Source organism: Cephus cinctus, unplaced genomic scaffold, assembly GCF_000341935.2.
Source record: "Cephus cinctus unplaced genomic scaffold, Ccin1 Ccin1_scaffold1109, whole genome shotgun sequence".
NCBI classification, from domain to species: domain Eukaryota; kingdom Metazoa; phylum Arthropoda; class Insecta; order Hymenoptera; family Cephidae; genus Cephus; species Cephus cinctus.
In genome coordinates, this window is record NW_014333618.1 from 224109 (window position 1) to 241501 (window position 17393).

Sequence of the window (17393 nt, forward strand, 5' to 3'; positions counted from 1 at the left end):
GCGCACTCTGGTGGCTATAGGTAATGTTGACTCCATTGCTTGCATTTGGCACTCGATACTACATTCGCTACTGCCTTTAATCATTTCTTCGCTGTATGTCTTTTCAACGTTCTTATGACAATTTACCAATTTTCTTCTAACCTCACGACCACGTTGCTGTTACCAAATCATTTCAAATATCAGTGTCAGGTACAGAGAGACAGGGCACTTACAAAATTTGAGTATCACAGTAATTGTAAGCTGAATTAAATATTTGAATTTTATTCTACTCCACTATAGGCGTTTGAGTTGTGATATACCGATATAGGCAGTATAATTATCCGAATCACAGTCTTATGTGATTGTCAATTGACTGTCGGATAAGGTTCTAACATATTTGTATCAAAGAGCAATCAGATATCCAATTGGTGATAACAATCGAATTATCAATTGACATCAATTGCTCGGCTATTAAGCTATCTGATGTGAATAATCCTCGGAAACATGGAAGCTGTTCACTTGAAAGCCGGGAAAAGTGTAGTTGACAGCGAGGCAGCCTCTGTGCCTTTAATTTAATTACACGGTATCACGCGTGGGTGGTAGACGGCGATTCAGTGACCTCTGAGGCTCTCAAACATCGTTAAAGCACAACGTAAGAGGAACTTAACTTGGCTCTTTTTAGGCTCACTGTTAAGCTCGTTGACATATTTGTTATGTATCGTCATTAATGACGTCAACACCTTATCTAGTGTCGATTGCTTGTCTTGCCATCATCATTACACGTTGAAAATGCTTTCCCAGGTCAGTCCGAACACTCCCAGAATCAGACTCCTAATAGGTCAATATTGTTTCTCATAAAAAATATTACTAATGAGGATTCTAATATTTTAATCGTACCGCTGACCTAGGAAGGCTTCCTATGCAACCCTTTCAAACAATGTAATACAACAGTCATTGAGATAGGAAGATACTTGGCTTCAGCTATACATATATATAGCAGTAAGACATCCAATATCTCCCTGTGGATTAATCGATCGCATAGTTCTCAACGAATGGTCTCTATTAGTAAAACCTGCATGGTAATACGTGTGGCCTCTTGGCTATTTCTATCATGCTGACTCAGAGTGTACTGACTGCTCCCGGAAACGTCACAATACTTTTAAAAAGTCTGTGGCAGTTGTTCGTCCATGTTTTCCATGAGAGGGCTCTACACCAGTATCGACAGCACAATCTTAAATAATATATTGGCACGTGTCGAGGATCGATTCTCGGGTAATTGGTTCATGCGAACTGTTCTTTTCTTGCGACATAATGACACGTAGCCAACATGCAGATACGATTGCACTCGAGTTGCATAGGTATACACTGAGTATAATAAGCAGACTCTAGAGGCAATGATGACGAACGATAAAATTCAAAGTGTACTCAGAGTACACTCTGATAATTTTTTAATACCTGTAACTGTGAAGAAAACAGAATAAATTAATCGTAATTCCTCTTATCGAGTCTTCTAAGAATTGTATATTAAGTATAACATACACGTATTCTAGTGGCACGTTATAATAGTATAGATATGTCTTACCGATATTATTTTCTTAACTCGAAGGATGTCCTGTCAGCCGTTTCAGGTATAATTCTCGAATATCATTCAGTGATTTTACTTGTTTGCGTTTTGTTATGAGGTTATATAATTCGCAAGGACGAGACATTCGATTGTGTGCCAGTTGGTCGTAAGGAGAATGCGCATATGTCTTTAATATCATGTAGTATTTACAGTGGATAGAGACCGGCATAAATATTTCAGACTTTTAGGTTATTATGGTCCGGCATTTCTGTGTAAAGTTGCATACGACGGATGTGGATAAAAATTGGCCTTATGCTTTGCCATGATTTTAAAACAGCTTCAACCGTAGTTCCGCTGTGACAGACATTGCCGAAGGTCGCCAAAACAGAATACAATCGTGCGCAGTCTGTGTGGCAATCGAAAGTTCTCCAGCGGCCTTATGCAAAGCCCCTCTTACTATCTGAATTCCTTCTCTTCCACCTGCTCGATTTTTCGTTCAGCCAAACCGGCACCTAGTGCATTCGTCGTAGTGAAATCCTCTATGCTTTGCTACAGCGAATTCAAGTTGTTTTCTTATACATGTATATTACGTACAGTATTACTACAAAGAGCCCTAGCGGTAGAAGCAAGAACTAACGTTAGAAACCACCAGAAACTATCTAATGTCGGTTACAATAAAAATTACGTAAATAATCATGTCAGAAAGCAATCTGCGTGCACTTAACAAATGTGATATATTAACCTTATCATGTTTAATACTTTGATAAAGACTGTTATTTCAATTACCGTCAGTCAATCAGCACTTTAGTTGTCTAAACCATTTTTAAACCTACAAGTTCCTCAGTTTCTCCACAGAGTGCGCTCAGGTAATATCCATTCATCCGTCGTTCTGATGCGTCTTCTTTAACGAAAAGATATTCTGCGTCAAACTGGAGCACTAGACTCAATAAAAACAGTATACGCATTAATAATCACCGTGGTAAAGTGTCTAAAACATGTTTAACACGTTTCGTGTCTCGTTGTTTTTTTTTAAATTGTCTTTATGCGTAGTCAGCTTCGCCTCTCGTGTATCATTTGCCATTTTATTTACGTACTTAGCTCCGCGCATGCGCATAACAACATTGCGTTACACATTCGAATAAGCTACGGTTGAAAAGATTATCGTAACACGTAACACGCCGGACTTCCCACTGTGTCCTCAGTAGAGTAGACCACTGCTTTGCGTCTTGATATTTAACGTGTGATAATTGTGTAGTTTTCATTAAACTCTTATATCTTTACTTCGAGCAGGTAACATTATGGATATGGTACGCGGGATGCAGCTATCAAGTGAATCGAAATGTGTGAAAAACCTTATGTTCATATTCAATTTATTATTTGTGGTGAGTATTATTTACTGTTTATTTAACATAGAAAGTTATTTCCACGATTTATAATACTCGGTGATCTGTAATTATTAATATATCGTTATTATTATTGCGCACAATAATGTTCGACGGATGATGCTCAAACAGGATATTTTGTATTGATTATATATTTATCTGAAGAGCAAATTAGTCACGTATTATTCGTCGAAGTAAATTGCGTGGTCTTGTTCGACGTTATTTGAAGTCGTATACTTTTTCTCTATGAGTTTATCATTGCATGGACTAATCCTTTGTCCTTTGTTTATGACCATTATAGTACCATTTGAAAAGAATGGGTGGAACGGATCATGGTTGTGAATTCTGTTTCAGATGAAGTTTATTTTTAAAACAGTATCAGTATCGTACTGATACGAGTGACTTTTATATGATCCATTGTCTATTGTACGAAGTTTAAAAAGGTCATGGGATCCACACCCTGTTCTGTTTTTAACAATTTACGATCAATGGTCACGAGATCTGAATGTTATATTGGTACAAGCCGATGCTTATTGATCTAAGTAGATAGTAGTTGTTTAAGAGAATAATATATAGATACTGTAAAAGTAAAGGTATCTGCTTATTTTTATCGCCTATAATAATAGAGCCAACAGGTACAGTACTACAGTGATTTTCAAGAATAATTTGCTTACCATGTATTACTCAAACGTTTCTGGAACGTAGAAGCCAACGCGCTGCGTATTTGCTACATATATGCGTACATATGGGATATCGTGTCTTTGCGTTACTACTTTTCCCTTAAAACTAGTACTAAAAATTAATTAATATACATTGAATTAATTCGTACACCAAAGTATGCAAAATTGTTAAAAAAAAAAAGTTCGCTGCGGACAGGATTCGAACCTGTGCGGGTAGAACCCAATGGATTTCAAGTCCATCTCCTTAACCGCTCGGACACCGCAGCTGTTGAGAGATGATTTAATTTTTTGATATAAATGTGCTTCGTATTGGACTTTCGTCTCTACTGGTTTTTCCGTATACACCGTCACGTCTGTTACGTAAACCTTGAGATATAGTGAGTTTAACGCGTTCTTTCAGTCGCCATATATTTAATACTTTCACTACCGAAAATCAAGACTTACGACACTTGACAGCATCTCGATTTCGCTATAGGCTTAATTACACGTGTTTGGCGATCTGCTGTTATTTATTTAAGTTTTCTTGACTTCGCTAACGCCAGACTTACACTGAACATTTGCTAATGGATGAAACCATAATTTTTTATTTATTATTATTAAATACATAAAGTATAATTCATATATTTGTATGCACACCAGATGCTTTGATATCTCTTAATGCGTCTTTTATAACGTTATTATCGCATTTTTAATTTACAATCAAAAGATTTTGTCTTTTACCTCAAGAGTGGAATTCAATGTTTATTTCATTAATAGATAAATGAAAACAGGATTTGGGAAGGTCTATTTGAAGCACTATGTATACGGAGACTGGTCCTCTCACTTTCGTGAATGATAACATTTATTTTATTTTTTTCAATAGTTCTTGGAATGTCAAAATATTTCTTGGGTCAGTGTTTAACATATGCATATACAGTGTACACAAACTTTTACCATTACTGTACAATTATATTTATTGTATATACATGAAACCTATATACGTTTAACTGCTATATTATATTGCAGCGTATTTAAATGTGTCCTGGAAGATAACTCGTTATGTAATCTATCATTTACAAACGCGAGTACTTGCATTAGTTTCGAATGATCAAACGCAGCATCGTTTACAAAATATTTTTTGAAAGTATGAAAAATAATATTTATGTATGTTTTGCTATCATTTCAGATCACTGGGATCGTCCTACTGTCGGTAGGATCAGTAATCCTTGGTGTTTATCACAATTATGCACACTTCTTGGACATTAAATTCTTTTCGGTGCCAACACTGATGATTGCGATCGGCGCCATTATCTTCTTAATCGCATTTTTCGGATGCTGCGGTGCTGCGCGCGAAAATTACTACATGATCGTTATGGTAAGATATATATATATATTTTCAATAAATAAATTATTAAAAGATAAATAAGATAATATGTCTAACTTAATTTGTTTTTCTGTCCCCCATTCAGTTTACTACACTGATGATCCTGGTATTCGTCTTCGAATTGGCTGGTGGAATATCTGGATACGTATTAAGAAATCGTGCCAACGTAGTAATCGAGAAAAACATGAACGAATTGATGAAACAGTACAATCATAGTGAGGACATTGCGTACGTCTGGGACTCTCTTCAGCGAGACGTAAGATATATTTTGAAAAATTCTATATACTGGGGCGTATAGTGTAACAGAAAAACCGTATGGTGTTTAGTACAGGGAGGGTAATTTCACTGGTATATTTGAATGGCCATGATTACAGCTGGAATTCAATTTCGTTCGATAACTTTATGATTCTTATTTCGTCATGGTCTGTATACTTGATAACACTGGCATTTTTAACTGTTTATCTTCGCCAAACAGCGGCTCTCAGTCGACTTTTCTTATACTGTTGATGTTAACTATAGCTATTGTGTGGATATTTAGTTTCAGTGCTGCGGTACCATCAACCCTAATGATTGGATTAATATTACTGGATCCAATGATCTTCCATTATCTTGTTGTGAAATTAAAGCGGGGACAATTGGTTCCTTCAGTTGCAATACTAATACGACAACCTTAAATGATGAAGGCTGTTTAACAAGCTTTCAAACTATCATTAAGACTCATGCTGTACAACTTGGAGCTGTTGGTATTGGCATAGCCTTTGTGCAGGTAATGTAATACATTAGACCGAGTGTATTATTTTGAATGGATTTTGTGTACTAATTATGGTCTTTGTTCATTGTAGGCTATTGGAATTGTATTCTCTATTTATTTGGCTCGCTCCATCAGGAACACATATGAATCTGTATAGTTCAGATTGTTAAATTTGTAGGAGTAACAGGTTATAAGTATATCCTATCTGATTTGTGGTTCGTTCTGTGGATATTTCTGTACTGGCTGCTTCTGTCACGAATTTTTGTTTGATTCTAATGAAATAGAAGGACAGATTTGACTTGTAATAAATGAAGTACAGTTTATCATTGTTTTAATTCCATTTTTTTATTTGACATTGCTGTGACATATTCCAATTTTCTTATTACTGAAACGTCTTTATGAACTGTCGATCTGTTTGCTTTTGTTGTAAAAATAGGATTAGACTAAGATTTCTAAATTTACTGTAAAAGTCATGGTCTCCTCTTGTACTAAGTACCATAGGTGAAATTCCCGTTAGGGAGAAATTATGCTGGAGATTTATTTTATTTGTTCGTTCATAAATGTCATTACTAAAGTGTAGTCTAAGTAACTGCTGTGGTATTTTATAGGAATGTCAGTGCATTGCTTTCTTATGTAAAACGCAAACACTATTTTAATGTTGAATTTTCAAAATAAGTGTATCGCCATATTGAATATTGGATTACTATGAAATATGTTTATAATGTAAAAATTGTATTTCAGATTGTATGAAGTTGTTAATTATAATTTGAAAAAAAAAAATAAACTTAAGTATAGCCACATTGTACTTCTCAATTTTTCTGACATAGTATACACAGAGATGAATTCATCTCTAGTATACATATATAACCAAAGAGGGATTGATCGTTATGCGTTCATGAGGAATATAAAATTTGTGTTTTGCATGAATAAAGAATTGATTTGTAATAAAAAAATACGACTTCACAGAATAACTATAATAAGTAACAAGTGCACTTTATTATTAAATGAACTTGCGTTAGTTCGATTTTTCATTTGGGCGGTGGGGTGGGCGAAAACATCTCCTGGACATGATAAATGGCGCCATCTCTAAGACAGCCGATGAACTTTGTAGATAAAATGATTTTCAAAACGTTCAATATCTACTACCTCCAGCTGTTAATCTTTCTCACATACCCACAGTTTTTAACGTTTGTTGTTAGATTTATCTTACTGGGAAATGTATTCTTTGCTATTAGCTCGCATGCAGCTCTTTTCCTTTCACAGTACCCAACAGACTGCACTTCTCTAAAATTGTAAGTGAAAAGAACGATTAATCAAAAAGTCAACTCAATCACGTGTAAAGAATGTTCACCCATCCACCTCCGTTATCATCTTATCATTGATTGATCGTCGAGGGAAAGTAGCATATTGACATGCACAAAGTGACGACACCAAGAGCCAATTGATGTCGCGGAAAAGCGACGACGCTAGAATGTATTAATAAAGAAATAAAAAAATGCACTGCATGAATAAAATTGGCAATAACAATATAGGGTGTATTAACGAATCTTTTTGAATGATTTATGCATTAATTGTAACTGCCATTATTGTCCTTATTGCATTTCTGTTTTGTACGTATTCCGATAACACAGTTCCGTGACGTCATCAAGCTATATTAATATTTAATACAGCAAAGAATATCAGTACAAAATATACTGATAATAATTAGCAAACTGGCGTCACAGCAGATAAAATAATAGCAGAGCCCAATGTAGAATCTCAACTATATCACACGGTTACGTCCCCTCCACAAATTTTTTATTTCGAGACAAGAATGCCCTGCGTTCACGTTCTCCTTATCAGGTGATAAGAAGCCCACCTGACTGCCGACAGACAACGTCGCCACAGCCAGTCGTGTTTCAAAGCGGAGACCGCACCAGGACACACGTTACAGTTCTATTGGAAACGTAAAAGAGGTTAAAGTAAAGCAAGATGGCGACGACGCATCTCGACGTTGGACTTAGGTGCATCAAGTATCTACTATGCGCCGTAAATTCACTTTTTGTGGTACGTAATTGCTTGAAATTATTAATAATTAATGCTTTTCAGATAAAAATATCACTCTTATTAATATCTAAAGTTTCAATAGTTTCTTCTCGTTTTTGTTAAACTTCTGCAATTCTGCATGTCGATCGTATCGATTGTTGATTGACTTTTTGCAAATAATATTTTACCTGTTTAACAAAGAAACATAACAAGACATTCGTATTTTTACACGTTTTTTAATCAATTATATGATAATTGTAACTTATGTGACCCTCGATAAAAACGCAGCTGGTTTACCAGCTGGCGTCCTTGAGATTTAGTTCAACTCTCGTTTACTTAGCTTTTCTTGCACTCAAACTTTTCCACCAAGTGAGACGCATGAGAAAGTTTTTTTGCATCGATCTTCCATGACTGACGATTTTCATTTATCGTATATGATGATATTTACGAGTTTTATTGCTTATTTGACGTTCAAGCCACTTTTCATTTCAATTTTCCTCTATTGGCTTCGTTTTCGTACTTAAGATTAAACTGTTCAGAAATCATTATTATACCTATTAGCACTGTATGATAACGAAAATTAATAAAGATGACGCACCACATCCCGGAATGACAATTCTATTAAAAGCCTAGTCATTGAGTATAACGTTGTCTTAGAAAAAGAGTGAAAAAATAAATCTTTAAAAACGTATATTCCCCAATAATTCGAGAATCATCATCGTCGATAATCTACATGTGAGTTATCGTGAACGGTGGCTTATCTGACTGATAAACATACATATTATTTTCATAAAATAATCAGTAGAAATTTGCCTGACCGTTAGTTTATTAAAAGGCAGATAAACAAATTTTTTAAAAATAATTATTTTTACGTAATTTTTCCCGTTATCGTTATCATAAAAAGTGAAAATTTCTCTTCTTAATTTCTTTTCTAGCTTCTGAGTCATTTTAATTTCCATCGATAAAACTTACATATGTCTGATTTGTACACAATGATAAGTTATCGAATTTGTGAAGCTGATAAGTTATCATTATACATGGAAAAGTTAATGCGATTAAAAATGATTCCATATAAAAATGTAGGATCTACTAAAAAAATTACGCCTGCCAACAGTCAACCCTTTATACACGGCTGAATCAATGAACACGTACCAGTAAGGCGTCTCGTTATATAAACTGTAACGTAATTCTTTTAACTTATGACCCGACACCGATAGCAAAACATACGAGAACGACTATCTTCGAGAACCAACCTACGTTACCTTTGGCCGTCCACCCGTCCTTCGTGCATCCGCAAGCCAGGCGGCCGCCAGCCAATTCTTTTTTCACCGGGAACTGACGAGCCGGTATAAGCTGGGAGTTGGGGTGGAACAGGCCCAACTCCACCAAGAACGAGAGCTCTGACGGAACCTATCGGACAAGGCGATAGCTTGACGGATCCTGCCGATTTTTGGGGACGCGTAAAATCGAGAAACGCACCTGGATGCACGAACGGGAGCGGACGGTTACGGAAATGCACGGCCGCTCAGGCTGCTAGGTTTGAGGTAGAGAGGGTCGGAGTAAGAGTCCGGCAAATAGTGCGAAAGAGAGAGAGTGACTAACCGAGAACGTATCAGAACGAATCTTAACTCTCTATCGAGATCCCTTCACCAATTAATAAATTGGGAGACTCACCGGAGCTGGGGCAGCTAATCCGTGGAGGTCGAGAACTGTATCCAAAGGACACTCTGGCGAGCACTGCACTAAGGCACAGCACTACACCTCCGGAACACTCACAGGAATTCATAGAATTGCCTGGACATCGCGAGAACAACGCGAGAACTGTACGAATCGAGAACTTGCTATATCGTAGCGAAACACGGCAAGGAAAACTATCAACAGACAGCACGGGAGCACGAGCCAGCTCGTGACACGTCGGTCGGTGCCCCGAGACAGACTGCTTTAAGCAGTCGATTGACAATATCCAAATGCCAAATCCGAGAACTAATCTACGAATCGAGAACTTGCTATATCGTAGCGAAACACGGCAAGGAAAACTATCAACAGACAGCACGGGAGCACGAGCCAGCTCGTGACACGTCGGTCGGTGCCCCGAGACAGACTGCTTTAAGCAGTCGATTGACAATATCCAAATCCGAGAACTAATCATTCTGATTGGTCGAGAGCCTTATAACCGATAACTCTTCAATCTCCTTCTAGTCGTCCCTTTAAACCAAATCGAGAGCGTTCCTTAACGAATCGGCACGTGATTTTTGGAGATCCTCCACGGCCGCTTCCCCGGGGCATCGGGCGACAGCTGGGCACCACATTCTCAATTCGGGTAGGAAGTTCCTCTCCTGCCCTTAACCGTATCAAAACTACCTCCGCCCGCTCTAAAGCCCTTTGCCCATCTCCAGCGGGGCGCCGGTATCTCACCCGGGCTCCTGCCGGTCCGTGGAGACGTCTCCGTCAGGTACTCTCCTTTGCCGGGCAACTCAGTACGTCGAGACCATCTCCCCACGGGAAATTCGAGCACCTCGACCTCAACTAAACAATAACGAAATCTTACGAGAGCCTTGACATAACTGTACGAATCAACCCGAGAGCGTAGCTTCTGAGCAGGGTGGCGACCCGAAGGGAACCAGAAATCGAAAACGTTATCTGTATCGGTAACCGGAGCCGCCTTGGGACCGTGATTCGAAAAATCACGTCACAAAACATATTTATTATGATCGTTAAGTAACAATCATAATAACCACACTACGGTACAGAATATGGATACGAATCCATTAAAGATTAATTAAGGGATGCTGTATACTGTTATAATTATTTTTATCTCTTCAGATAACCGGTGTAATGATAATTTCCGTCGGTACGACGATCTACGCCATCTACGAAGATTTTTCACACTTTTTGGACCCTAGCTACTTCTCTCCAGCTACTGTTCTTATCGTGGTCGGTGCCATGATCTTTGTAATTGCTTTTCTGGGCTGTTGCGGTGCCATCAAAGAGAGCACTTGCATGATCCTTGTTGTAAGTCAGCAAATTGATACCGGAATCTAAAACATGATTAATGATAATCATTAGAGACATAATTAACGTTGATTGTTTCAGTTCGCAGTCTCCTTGTCTTTGGTACTCGTGATGGAGTTTGCAGCTGCAATTTCAGCCTATGCACTTCAAGGAGGAATCAAAAGCTTATTGGCCGAACATATAAACGCGACTATGTATGATTACGAGCAGAATTCCGAAGCCAAAGTGGCTGTAGATTTCATGCAATCCAGGGTAATTAAAAAAATATATTTTAATAGATTGACAGTGTAATTAATTATAATTTAATTTTATATGTATGCTCAGTTAAGATGCTGTGGATTTGATAGCTATCTGGATTGGAAGAATGTTCTGTCCGATGAAACAAATGGGCAAGGTGTACCGGATTCTTGCTGCGCTTGGAATACCGTGGTTAATGAATTTAATAATATTACCGAATGTGCAGGAATTTATGAAGAGGGTTGTATAGGTCGTCTGTCCATCATTGTTCATCGTAGCGCATTGTATCTGGGAACTGGTGCCATTGCTATTGCACTGATACAAGTAAGTATCTCAATTCTTGTGTCAAACAGTGACAGCTCGTGTCTTGTACGGTAATAATTGTACTGACCCACATTTATCGTTTAGATGACTGGAATAATGTTTGCCTGTATGCTTGGCAAAGCTGTCAGACGTCAGAAAATCGAGAGGGAAAGACGTCGTTGGGAACTGAGGGAAAGCATTGTTAACGGATACGAGCCAATTGGAAAGACGGATCCGCTTACGACATATCCGGTTGTCTATATGCAATCGCCAGACTATCCTTTGAAGAAAGAGTCTATTTAAAGGGAATAAGATAATTATTATTTAAATAACGAGTACTGGCCAAACGCCGAAATTACTACTGAAGACACCGTACTAGTAGAGTATTAGAAATTGAAGATTAATAATTTTTGTCAAAATATTTTTAAAAAAGTATTGAACGAGTGGTCATGTAAGATTGACGAAGGAAAGAGAGAAGTTACAAGCATCGGACGTGTTCTCCTTTTTTTTTTTTAAAGAGAAACCATACATTCATACGCAAAGCCACTTTCCGAGTGACTGATAAAGATAGGAAGGAGTCGGTGGGACTGATAATAGTATTTCATTTTTTTGTTAATCTAAAAAACAAGCCTGTAAGGTATAAATAAAAATAGCCTTCATGACTCAGACAACTTTTATTTCAAGAATGGTGATTTACACTGTAAATTAATATATTGTTTCACCGAGTTATCAATAACAGTCTATATATTTTATGGTGATTGTACTAGACACGTGTAAGATGAAAGTACTATTATAAAGACACTATAGGATTGTTTTTTATTATTAAATATAAGATGCCATTCAAGAATATATATTTTATATCAATCCTATTTAATATAAGTCAATAAAATACAGTCATGTTTAACACTCACCAGCACAATTTAAATTACAAAATCCATTAAAGTTCCCAGCAGTCGAGTCAAATTGATTGCATTTCTTAATCGCGTTGTACAAGTTAAGTCCAGGACTTTGCGAGGAGGCAACTTTACATTGAGGCACAATGGCGAAATCTTCTTTCAGTCTATTGAGTCTCCTGGACGTGTCCAATATATAATCGAAAGCCTGGATCTGCTCCTCGCTCGGTATGTGATTCGGAGCGGAACAACAATTTCTATAATCACCTGTAAGTAACAAAGTGGATGTTAATGGCACAGCAGGATTATTAACGTTATAGAAGGAAATAACGCAGAGAGCATTGGCCATGCTGAACTTCCGATAAACAGAAAGTGTCTACCTGTAAAAGATACGAACAGGCAATTGTTATCGCAACTGTACGCACTCTCTGGAGCAGCTTGCCAAGTCCGTCCTTCGTAAGCTCTACCATCGCCGGCTATCACAAAGTGATAAGGAATATCTTTATATCCTGCATTCATAGCATTTCTTTGTAACGCTCTCATCAGTTGACTACATCTTTTCAAATCCGTACAGTAAGCAGTGACTGTATGACCAACTACAACGTAGGCACGTTCGTGAGATGACATTTCTAGGTTATTATTTGGCTCGGATGCTTCCCAGGATTCCCTGGACACGTACCAGTCGAGATTCTCTTCTATAAAACAAAGACATTAATTAATTATTGCTCGAGCGTCTTAAACATGGCGAAAGTTTCGGATATGCCAATTTCTATGTATGAATCCATTTTATTCCGAAATCTGCAACCGAGCGAATCAGTTAAATTTCGAGGGAATCTGTAAAAAATATGAATTGTATCTGACCGAATTCGACGTAATCCGAAATCTGTAGTGAAAAGGGTTGAAAGTTGTCTCGGATGAGGTTCGAATTCATTCAGATTAGGCGAACGGATTAAAAAGGGTTGAAAGTTTGTTTCGGATTGCTGTTGGATTCGTTCAGATTGAATTCTTATTTGAAACTTTTACCATGGTGATTAATAATAAATTCAATTATAAATGTGCAACTTTACCGACTGAACTCGACGTGCAGTACGTTGTGGTAGTATTGCGAGTCTCGGGTTGGAGTGGAAAGTTTAAAGTGAAATGAAGTAGGATGGTAGTAACTGCGATAATAGTTATTAATAAAATTACCCCGTAAGCTACAAAACTGCGTTGTTGAATCGATGAAAATTTTCCAATCCAACAGTATCGTTGAACGTTCGGATTAATCTGTACTTCTAGGTAGAGAATTTAACGATAGGTTGTATTCATTTTCCGGGATCAATAGAGACAACGGAATTATGTATTTACCTCGATTAATTGCCTCGTTAAACTGTCGCGTGCCATTAAATTCTTCATATTTATTTCTGCACCATCCGCACGCACAGGCCGAGGGTGAAAAATTACAGCAGCTCGTGGTATGTTGACTGTTCAACAAAATCCCACTAGGCGCACTAGAACACTGCGCTCTTGTTTCCACCGTAGAATTAACAGATGGCGCTGATATCTATTAATGAAATAAAAGCCATTAATACAGCTATATACTGTCTATCATAAGAAATACTTACGTTCTCGAAAGAGACCTCTGATGGACCAGCCTTGAAATTCACAACAAGAATTTCCAATTTCTGATCTAATTTCTTCACCTCGGATAAACCCAGATTACAATTCACTTTGGTTTCATCCCCATTGAGCGATGATTTCCGGTCGGCCTTAGTACCGTCTTTACTCCACGTTACGAATAGTTTTGACGTGTTATCTTTATCAACATCTAAATTACGTCTCTCCATTTGTCAAAAAAACAAGTAAAAGCCACGATTGTCCGTCGCACTAAAAAGTCAAATTTCCAACTTAATTTCACGAAACCCACGTCCAAATTGTCCAGTGTATAGTGTATACGTGGCAAAATCACGATTAACGAAGATAATGGTTGTCAAGGTGACAATTAACTTTACAATAGACCAAATTTTCATTGTGTCAGCAATACTGATAAAAACTAAGTGCAAATCAGTATTATCTCTTACCAAAGGAAATTAAACAAAATTCCAAACCACATAATCTATCTATATCAGTCTTATCCTAAATTTTCATTATCTCTATATTTATACACAGACCCTAAATACACAGTATATATATATATATCAAACTCCAAGAATTCTGTCAAGAACTAATACAAATATTCATAACCTAAACTCAAAAGTAATCTACCATAAAATCTACTTTGTCCCCAGCGGCCATCTTTTTGTTCCCAGGGAAACTACCAAACTCAAATACGCAACGTCTCATTTTCTCTACATAGTACCAATCATTATTGCCCAACACTTAATACGTGGTTACAATAAACATCAACAAGTAACAGCATGCAGCACGTCCAGCGAAAGATCTGATTCAAGGTCGACCCGGCGCTAACTCCAAAATGGCTGACCCTCAGGCAAATACATTAATTACTATAATCAGTATCGACCTCACCAAATAATTTCCCATTAGGCCGATACTCGTGCCATCAATCCACCCATCCATCAGGCGTCACGTACCATCCAAAGGCGAGTTCACACTCATCCACCTCACACGTAATTCTTTCCTGTCTGTTTTTACAATCCAAAATTGCATGGCCCACAATCGACAGCATAAACACGCGCTCATCCAGATATACCAGTTACGTAATTTTATATAACCACCGAGCTATATATCACAGTTCAACACAGAAACTGGTCTCTTCCAGAAAGACAACATTGACGATCCGAATCAACAGGTTTTTCCCGGGCCCTGAATCTGGGCAGACTCGTTCGCTCTTTTTTACCCGTCGATCCTTCAAAACCGTCATGATGACGTAACTGACACGGTTACAAGGAATTTTGACAGGAGAAACCCAACACGGTCAGTCGGTAACGTAGGAAATTAACAAGTCATAAGCAGATCAAATAAATTACACAGCTTGTACTTAATTTACCATTTAATATAATGATATTTCTTTTAGCACTAATTAACATTAAGTTGATGACAATAATAATAATAATAACAATATTTATAGCAATAATAATAATATAATATAATATAATATAATAATCTGATGGTATAGTAGTTTTAATGATAGTATTCATAACTGTATAATGAATGTAACAAATAATCAATATTATTAATATATGGAAAATATAGTATCTATAATGTACTGTACAGAGCTCAGCCAACAGCGTCGTAAGTCTCGACGTTGGCCAAAAACTATTGCATGGGTTTTTAAATACCACATTTTATATATATACACATATATATAAATTGATTAATTATCCTCCGTAGCTCCCCCTTCGCCCCGACCCGCCAAATTATAAAGGATCGTCGGCAGTATACAAAACGAGTTTATGCCACGCGATTCCCATTGGGCTAATCGATCTCGCGGGATTCGGAGTCTCTGTGCGGGGTCTAAGGACATAGAATACAAAAAAAAAAAGAATGAAAAAAAAAAGAATCACCATATTCAACATTTGCCTATGACTGAATGATTTAGAGGATTTTTGTTTCAAGTCGTTATTATGCGCGATTGTTGAAAAAAAATTAACTCTGAGAATCTCGCAGTATCCGTGTACGATGATGAAGCCTGTGTCCTGTATGACGTAACAGATATATATACCTTATTTGTATACGGGTATACGAATAATCGTAAATTTGAAATAATTACAAGAACGCTCGCGAAACGGGCTTTCCAAAAGATGATGAAAACGCGGGAACCGGTACCTCTTGAATAATGTTTAGCTTGTCAATTGATTTTCTTGAGCGTGACGCGAGCATAAATCAAATATGGCGATTCGCGACTGACGTCCGTATGAGAAAACGTTGACGTGCCGTGAAAGGGAAAAAGAAGAAACTAAGCCAGCGGTAAGGAGTCTCTCAGGTCCGACAAGGGAACTGCTCCATAGTCATAACGATAAAATAAAAAATATATATATAACAATTTCATACTCTCCTTGTAATACGAGTCTGTTAGTTTTTGTCCAATACATAAATGTTCTACATTATTATTTTTATACATGTATAGCCCCAATTGTATACTTAGAAATATATATATTGGCTACGTTCACTCGTGCGCCCATACTGTCTATTCTACCGTCTAGACATCTAAAACTTATATTTCGTTTTCGCGCTATGGATATTCTACAAATGCATATATATATATATATATATATACACATACACACACACACACTCGCGATAGGAGAAAAAAAGAAGATGGACGCGTCGAATAATCACAGTGCGTTCCTACAGAGGTTAGTGCTTGGATCCTTTTATTACATATTGTTTTGTCCTATGATAAAATGATCTAAATAAATTTCAGACAGGCAATGTACAATGGGCGACAGCGTATTTATGAAGAATAAGAAAAATAATGGAGAAATGAAACGATCGGTTTGATTCTTGGTAAGAGCAACAAGGTCGCCCACGGCACGCTCTCCTTTGTGCTCCACGGGTTTCTCCTGGCTGCAGTGTTGCAACATGGCGGGCATGCAGATAATACGTACGTAACCATAAAGGCCGCGGCCCCTGCGATATTTCTACGCACGTTAATGCATAAGGATAAGTGACACGTGGGGGGTTAGAATGCAGTCGTAGCAGAAGAAAGAAAGAACGAAAGAAGTTACGTTCGCCCGTTAGGCTCGCGCAATAATAAACGAGGCGACCGATATGCGATTTCGCAATGAGCAACAGTGTCGATCGGGGAATGTCGAGCGTTACGCATCCGTCGCACCGCGCGTAACGTGATCGTACGAAGGAATTTTAAAAAGGTGTCTATAAATATATGCATACAAACGCGTGAAACGTATGGAAAGGTGAAAATGGGCGAAAGTAGATAGAGAAACAAAAAAAAAAAACGAAAAAAGCGGGAAATTTGAAACGACAAAAGAATTTCTCTAATGGATAAAGAAGGGTGCGAATGGATAAAGAAGCAGTTGCGTGCCTCACGTGTCCGAAATACTGCTACAGCGTTTTATCGTCGAGTTACGTGACAAAAAAAGAATGCGAATGGCATCCGGTACTGAGATACCGACTGAGGGATGCTGGAAATTCAATAAAGTTTTTCTTGTATCTTTAATTTCATATTGAATTCCTAACTATGGTACAACATGTTTACTTTAACTACAATACGTTTGAGAATAAAATTACATGGTCAAACCCCC

The 17393-nt window shown here is 37.5% G+C and overlaps 3 protein-coding genes, 1 long non-coding RNA gene and 1 other non-coding gene across 8 annotated transcripts; 2 read left to right on the forward strand and 3 right to left on the reverse strand.

Annotated features, from left to right (window-relative positions):
- Positions 1 to 649: 649 nt before the first annotated feature.
- Positions 650 to 2407, reverse strand: LOC112495004. The gene is made up of 3 exons (XR_003061116.1): positions 1562 to 2407; positions 877 to 1440; positions 650 to 810 (listed from the first exon to the last, which is right to left on the reverse strand). It is a non-coding gene; the product is annotated as an uncharacterized LOC112495004 (long non-coding RNA).
- LOC107272113 (CD63 antigen) lies at positions 1538 to 6519 on the forward strand. 2 transcript variants are annotated; one of them, XM_025089412.1, is made up of 6 exons: positions 1538 to 1607; positions 2834 to 2925; positions 4771 to 4959; positions 5054 to 5224; positions 5507 to 5734; positions 5811 to 6519. In XM_025089412.1, the coding sequence occupies exons 1-6, from the start codon at positions 1553 to 1555 to the stop codon at positions 5874 to 5876; spliced, it is 801 nt and encodes a 266-aa protein (XP_024945180.1). In that variant the 5' UTR covers positions 1538 to 1552; the 3' UTR covers positions 5877 to 6519. The 2 variants fall into 2 exon arrangements, with proteins under 2 accessions (XP_024945180.1, XP_015604408.1); XM_015748922.2 differs by lacking the exon at positions 1538 to 1607 and adding an exon at positions 2403 to 2522.
- Trnas-uga lies at positions 3790 to 3871 on the reverse strand. The gene has a single exon. It is a non-coding gene; the product is annotated as a tRNA-Ser (tRNA).
- Positions 6520 to 7570: 1051 nt separating the features above from the next.
- LOC107272111 (CD63 antigen) lies at positions 7571 to 11964 on the forward strand. Its single transcript, XM_015748916.2, has 5 exons — positions 7571 to 7765; positions 10568 to 10756; positions 10838 to 11008; positions 11081 to 11317; positions 11402 to 11964. The coding sequence occupies exons 1-5, from the start codon at positions 7691 to 7693 to the stop codon at positions 11597 to 11599; spliced, it is 870 nt and encodes a 289-aa protein (XP_015604402.1). The 5' UTR covers positions 7571 to 7690; the 3' UTR covers positions 11600 to 11964.
- Positions 11956 to 17387, reverse strand: LOC107272106 (N-acetylmuramoyl-L-alanine amidase). Of its 3 annotated transcripts, XM_025089397.1 has the most exons (6): positions 14695 to 17387; positions 13794 to 14055; positions 13537 to 13732; positions 13257 to 13463; positions 12570 to 12884; positions 11956 to 12456 (listed from the first exon to the last, which is right to left on the reverse strand). In XM_025089397.1, the coding sequence occupies exons 2-6, from the start codon at positions 14013 to 14015 to the stop codon at positions 12197 to 12199; spliced, it is 1200 nt and encodes a 399-aa protein (XP_024945165.1). In that variant the 5' UTR covers positions 14016 to 14055; positions 14695 to 17387; the 3' UTR covers positions 11956 to 12196. The 3 variants fall into 3 exon arrangements, with proteins under 3 accessions (XP_024945165.1, XP_024945166.1, XP_015604397.1); XM_015748911.2 differs by having other exon boundaries at positions 12359 to 12456; positions 12587 to 12884; positions 13794 to 17387; XM_025089398.1 differs by lacking the exon at positions 13257 to 13463 and having other exon boundaries at positions 13794 to 17387.
- Between the last annotated feature and the right edge of the window lie 6 nt (positions 17388 to 17393).

What these genes read in the sequence shown, in the direction of transcription:
- LOC107272111 (XM_015748916.2), top strand. Translation starts at nt 7,691, where the DNA reads ATGGCGACGACGCATCTCGACGTTGGACTTAGGTGCATCAAGTATCTA. An exon ending in CCGTAAATTCACTTTTTGTG is followed by an intron (nt 7,766 to 10,567) that starts GTACGTAATTGC and finishes TTATCTCTTCAG; the next exon opens with ATAACCGGTGTAATGATAAT. An exon ending in GCACTTGCATGATCCTTGTT is followed by an intron (nt 10,757 to 10,837) that starts GTAAGTCAGCAA and finishes TGATTGTTTCAG; the next exon opens with TTCGCAGTCTCCTTGTCTTT.
- LOC107272113 (XM_025089412.1), top strand. Translation starts at nt 1,553, where the DNA reads ATGTCTTACCGATATTATTTTCTTAACTCGAAGGATGTCCTGTCAGCC. An exon ending in TATTCAATTTATTATTTGTG is followed by an intron (nt 2,926 to 4,770) that starts GTGAGTATTATT and finishes CTATCATTTCAG; the next exon opens with ATCACTGGGATCGTCCTACT. An exon ending in GGGACTCTCTTCAGCGAGAC is followed by an intron (nt 5,225 to 5,506) that starts GTAAGATATATT and finishes GTGGATATTTAG; the next exon opens with TTTCAGTGCTGCGGTACCAT.
- LOC107272106 (XM_025089397.1), bottom strand. Translation starts at nt 14,015, where the DNA reads ATGGAGAGACGTAATTTAGATGTTGATAAAGATAACACGTCAAAACTA. An exon ending in CAGAGGTCTCTTTCGAGAAC is followed by an intron (nt 13,733 to 13,793) that starts GTAAGTATTTCT and finishes TTTCATTAATAG; the next exon opens with ATATCAGCGCCATCTGTTAA. An exon ending in TAACGAGGCAATTAATCGAG is followed by an intron (nt 13,464 to 13,536) that starts GTAAATACATAA and finishes TTCTCTACCTAG; the next exon opens with AAGTACAGATTAATCCGAAC.